At 37.0% G+C, this 6000-nt stretch overlaps 1 protein-coding gene across 1 annotated transcript; it reads left to right on the plus strand.

The window, feature by feature from the left end:
• Positions 1-5124: 5124 nt before the first annotated feature.
• LOC132165821 (17.5 kDa class I heat shock protein-like) lies at positions 5125-6000 on the plus strand. Its single transcript, XM_059576503.1, has one exon. It carries the CDS (start codon positions 5341-5343, stop codon positions 5800-5802), a length of 462 nt encoding a protein of 153 aa, XP_059432486.1. The 5' UTR covers positions 5125-5340; the 3' UTR covers positions 5803-6000.

The following is a 6000-nucleotide window of genomic DNA, read 5'->3' on the forward strand; positions in this document are numbered from 1 at the left end:
GCAAAATGGTCACTCCACGTGCGTTTCTCTTGAACCCCTAGACTCTCCTTCACTGCCCTACACACCGGACTCAAAAGTCATAGGGTCCCTCCTTTATTTTCGTATTTATTAAAAACGTATATACTCATGATACTTTTTCAAGATTTGCGGCTGTCAAAAGATTTTCAAAAATACCGACAAACCAAAATACTGATCTGGGTCTTCTCTATTTCAATCAAAATAAATTAAGAGAATAGGATTATTATTTGTTTTCCCTGATAATTGACGGGTTATGACGCTATGATTTAGGGACAAGTCACGACTCACGAGTAGGCTTTTAACAAGTGCTTCAAAGCTCACTAATTAAGCGGACCCACGAGTCACGACCCATGCATAATCACGATGTGATTGAGGGAAATGTTGTTCATGTAATAAAGCTATAATCTTTTTGAAAGGATTTGGCTCATAGCGCTTTAAGATGTGCTTCAAAGCTCACTATGGTCCCACGAAATGTGTAATTATTATGATAGTCGTTGACTCGTAATCAAAGGAAAAGATTGTTCATGCAAACAATATATTGAAAGAATGCGACATATTCTGAGTTTGAGGTGCTTTGTTCCAAGAGAGAGAGAGAGAGAGAGAGAGAGAGAGATTATTATGTAATTTAAACAGAGAAATTAAGGATATGATGACGCATATTATGCACGTACAAATGAATGGACCCACAAAGCAATATTAATTAACTGATGAGCAGGCTGCAGAAAGCAAAGTGCAATTTGTCTGGAAAGCAAGTTTTGGCCTGACTTTCTTAACGTGTAATTTACGTGGCGAATTTCGTTATATCGTTTTCAACGTGAAAGAAAGTATTTAAGAAAGTTAAACACATGCAGTTGCTGCGTGCAGGAACGATCGAAAGATTTGAAGTATGTCTAAGAAACTTTAATTTTTTTCACTGTGGTTAACTTTACTGGCTACTTTTTAGTAGGGCTGTAATGCTCATATCTTTTTTAGCATGTTTTTTGACATTTCATTTAATCGACAACGATGTGCTGTCTGTCTTCGTACGTTTTTAAGGAAAACGATGTGGATGGCATGGACGGCCGTCGGCAGAGTATAAATTCTAATCTGGGTTTAGTTGTTGAATTAGGGGAGTAACTAGAAATTTTCCTCCAAGAGATATATATATATATATACATATATATAATGATTGTTTGTATACTCAAAAGAGTTTAGAAAACGGACAATTCTTTTTTTCTTTTTCTAAAAGTAAAGTATGTCATATCTTGTAGGAAATATATGATTATGTGTATTTAGCATTAGTTTGTAAAGTGATCATAAACCTTGGTAGATATACACACAATTAATATTGTCGTACATAAGTTAGGTGGGGCAATCCCGAGGGGTTGGCTAAGTTGGTGAAGAGCTTGGGATCTTGGGGTGTGCTCCTTCATGATCTCAAGTTCAAATCATGTTGGGTGCTACCTCCCATTTGGGGCTAGCCACCCAGGCCAAAGGCTTGAGATTCAACAGTCAATGCTCTGAGTGGTGCAGGCTATTGGGTAGAGAAATTAGTCTAGTGGATCCTGGCCAAGCCTCTACGCTAGTGTATCACAGCCAACACACAATGTGGGGTGGATCCTGGATGCTGCTTGGCCCATAGGTGAAACTTGGATACCCCTAATAAAAAATAAAAAAAACGTTAAGTGGGACACTTAAAATCGTAACATATCACCATGCTCTGCAACCAATGTGTACGACTATCCACTCTATCAACACTAACACAATAATAGCTCTTTATCGGTTGACAGTTTCATGCATTCACCTATCAATATTCAATGGTTTAATACTAAACCCACACATAATACCAAAACATTTTAATCTACTCTATATATAGGTCGCAATTTTGTAAGAAGAAAGTACCCAAAAACTTATATACACATGAATAATAATATTGCCGTACTTGAATCAAGTAGAACATTAAAGATCATAACATAAAGGCTAAGTGAAAACTCCTATTCATCATGAGAAAAAGAAAGGACTAGACTAGTATAACCAAGAAAGACTGGATCCTCCCTTATTGCCCTTTTCCTCATTCGATTAGAAATAAAATAAAAAAATAAAAAAAGACTTGATCAGTTCAATTCCTCATTTAATATCTATAGAATCAGGTTGATTAATTATTAACTTGTCATTTTCTAAAACCTTAATGTGGTATAAAAGTAAGTAAAAAAGATTATTTTTAATATTTTTTTTATGATTTGAGTTATTTGTTAAACAAACTATTTGAAACTTTATTGGAGGGGGACAATCACAATTGGGGGAATCTTTAGATTGAGGTGTTTTCAAAGTATACGGGGGACCATAAAATACTGGGGCTCAACCCACCTACCATACTGATACATGGGCCCCCAGAAAATATTTCCCTTGTAATTCATGGAAGACGAGGTTCTTTCAACAGAGAAAAAAAAAACAAAAAAGGTTGGACATAAATGAATAGTACAAGAAAAAGGCCATCAGCTACCCCCGGATACAATTTAATTTATGAATTATGATACGGGATGGACGGTCCTTATTCAAGACAAGACCTGTGGGTCACCCTGATGCACCAATTACTTCATGCCGACTCCATATCGGTCAATTTTGATCAGACGTGGCAGTCCAACGAGCCATAGGATTAATTAATATCACTAGCTAGTCAACATCAACGATTCAACGTGTATTTTGCGTGGTGGGTAAATGGTCAAAATCTTGACCGTGGGGGTAGACAGCAGACGTGGCTGTAAAAAGTGGGGCGGTGTTGTGGCGTTATCGTGATGAGGAAGACTGTCGGGGCTACAGGATTTGCGGCGTCTGCACAAAACTTTTCAATTATATTTGCACGTGCGCCTTTTCAGTCTACTTCTGTCGACCAAAGCCCATATAAATGAGTGTGTTTGTTTTTTATACTTTTTCTCTAAAAATAAAAATTCCATACTTTTTTTTTTTTTTTTTTTTGAAAGTTGTCTTTAAAAAAATGAAGGTTGGAAAATTATATTAACCAAAAGTTTGGAATGGCGCTCTTAATTACGTGACGATACTGGTCTAGACAAGGCTTATGATATGTCACAATCTTAAGTATTCGACGTGATTTATGTGTACATAAAATTTAGAGCTTGTTTGTTTGATTAATTATTGTGTTCAAAAGTTTTGAAATGTGTCACGGTTGCAATCTAAACCCCACATAAATCTTACCCATAGCACAAAATCTTGTAAAGGAGGGTAGTACTGGTACTATATGGCCACAAAATCTGATGATTGTAAAACAAAATCTTGGTAGCTATGGTTGTTTTAATGGTGACATAAGAATAAACTCTGAACCCGTGCAGTCTAGTAAAAATTTTGGGCGAAGGTTTACGACAGAGGAGATAGATATGCTCCGCTCATAATTTTGTGAGATGAAGACACAAAGAAAAGGCAAACAAATGTAGACCATGGCAAGGGATTGGAAAAAAAAAAACACTTGAATTTTGGAAGAAAATGACAAGATACAGCTAATTTGGATGGTCATGAACCAATGCAATGGTGCCGTACCACGTCTAAAGAAAGATTAGTTGTTGGAGATGATTTGATTGGGAAGGCAATGACAATCACAATCACATTCACAATTTGTACGGGTGATTGTGAGATACTAGACACAAAACTAGACCTCCACGTGGTCACCCATGGCCAACTAGCACTTATTGGTAATCTCTATGGGTTAAAACAATCACTCTCAGAAAAACCATTTTCTTTATTTTCTTGTCGATCAAGAGAGCCCACCCTCAACAGTCAATACTGATTATGCCTTTTCTCCTCCACAAGTTTTCTCTATTTTATAACTTCAGCTTTTTCTTTTGACTGAAAAAAAAGGAGAGCCAATATTATATTTACAATTAGTGGAGTTCTCAGTGTTTTTTTTTTTTTTTGTTTTTTTTTTGGGACCCAACACAAATACAATTGGACTGGGCCCAAACACAGACCAATTGTGTCCGTCCAAATATAATTGGACTCGACCCAACACATGACATTGCTGTTTTCTTGTCGGTTAGAAAATCCCAAGAATGTTTGATAATGGTCCGAACCATAACCCATTCATGAAGTAAGGACGCCCAAGCCTACACATGGTGCAGGAAAAAGCTGCTTAATAGAGCCCAAGGTCACTCTACTGGGTTTAGAAGTGGGCTCGGGTTGGTCCAATATGTTTTTTTTTTGAAATGTCTGCACAAGAGGGGGGAAGGGATTCGAACTAGTGATCTTCGCTTCATTAGGCGTGGTCCCAGCCGATTAATCTACCTCTTGAGGACGGTCCAATATGTTTTAGAATGCATACATTTGAATGTATATTGGAACATATATTAGAAACAAATATTAGTAAATTTGGCCACAACACTTACCCAATCTAGTTTTCTAGGCAAATAAAAAATAAAGAAATGTTATGGGTCAATATTTTCTCTATATTTGGCTCGCCTCATCTTACAATTTAACCATTAGATCTGCAAATTTATGTAGACCCTACAAATTTAATAGTTAATCTATTAAATTTGTAGGAGAATATAGACCAAATATGAAGAACTTATTGACCCCTAATATTTTTTAAAAAAATATTGCTTTGTAAAACATAAGAGTAAAAAACTACAAGTACATATTGACCTTAAGTAATGACATGATAGTGTGACGTGGCATTGTTATATCATCAACAACAACAAAAATAAAGATCAAAGAGGTCTGAATTCAAAAAATAAATTTAATTATTTAGCAACTGACGTCGTAAATGTCTTATAATTGTTACTTTGGTTTGTAAGAATCTTATATTAAAATTAGAATAAACCTATTCTTCACTCATTTTATCATAAACTTCACACCGTCTCGTACTCTCGTGGCGTAGATTTAATGGATACTTCAAAAAATACAGAACTTTCTATTTCGGGTAAAGTCGGTGTAAAATATAACATTACTCTATAAAAATCATAATACATTTATAAATATTTTTGTATCCGACCCAAATAGAAATTTAGTCCAATAAGTTCTGCCCACCTCATTTGGGCTGGGTTCTTGGTGCAGAGCCTGACAGGGGAAAAAGGAGTGATCAATCCAACTAGGAGGTTATAGAAGTTTCTGTGTCCAGTCAGAAGATCCATGGAAAGTACTGGAAAGTAGTTATAGAAGTTTCTCTATCCATCTATGATCGCTCAGAAGAGCGAGTACCAGAAAGAACCAGAATCCCTTCTACTGTTTCCTTCTAAACTATATAAACCATGCACTTGTACGTCGACTTCATCATCAAGAGTTGTTCTAAGCTTCTAATTGTCTATTCTCAAACAGATAAATCTTTATTCATCAACAATGTCGCTCATTCCAAGCCTTCTTGGTGCCCAACGAACAAACATCTTTGATCCCATTTCTTTGGACATCTGGGATCCCTTCCAAGGCTTCCCTTTCGCTTCAGCAAGTGATCAGAGCTCTGCGTTTGTGAACACGCGTGTTGATTGGAAGGAGACCCCGGAGGCTCACATTTTCAAGGCTGATCTTCCTGGGCTGAAGAAGGAAGAAGTGAAGGTCCAGGTGGAGGAAGGCAGAGTGCTCCAGATCAGTGGGGAGAGAAACAGAGAGCAAGAGGAGAAGAATGATAAATGGCATCGGATTGAGAGGAGCAGTGGGAAGTTTCTGCGGCGGTTCAGGTTGCCAGAAAATGCAAAGATGGATCAGGTGAAGGCTAGCATGGAGAATGGCGTGCTCACTGTGACTGTCCCAAAGGAGGAGGAGAAGAAGCCTGCTGAGGCTAAGGCCGTTGAGATCTCCGGCTAATTCAGAAAATTCTTGTATGGTGGATCTAGCTTTTAAGACTGTTTTCTCCCTGAAATAATGAGTATATGATAAATGCTCTGGTTTGTTTGTCAAAGTGTGAAGTGATCTGTGTGTGTTAATCTTTGCTTTGTATGGTTTGTTTCTTTTGAAATGGTGGTCTGCATCATTGTAATGTTATTGGTATGCTAGTGAGTTAAC

Source organism: Corylus avellana, chromosome ca11 (assembly GCF_901000735.1).
Source record: "Corylus avellana chromosome ca11, CavTom2PMs-1.0".
Lineage (NCBI taxonomy): Eukaryota > Viridiplantae > Streptophyta > Magnoliopsida > Fagales > Betulaceae > Corylus > Corylus avellana.

Bases quoted from the DNA above. Each gene is read 5' to 3' on its own strand.
- LOC132165821 (XM_059576503.1), top strand. From the start codon at position 5,341: ATGTCGCTCATTCCAAGCCTTCTTGGTGCCCAACGAACAAACATCTTT.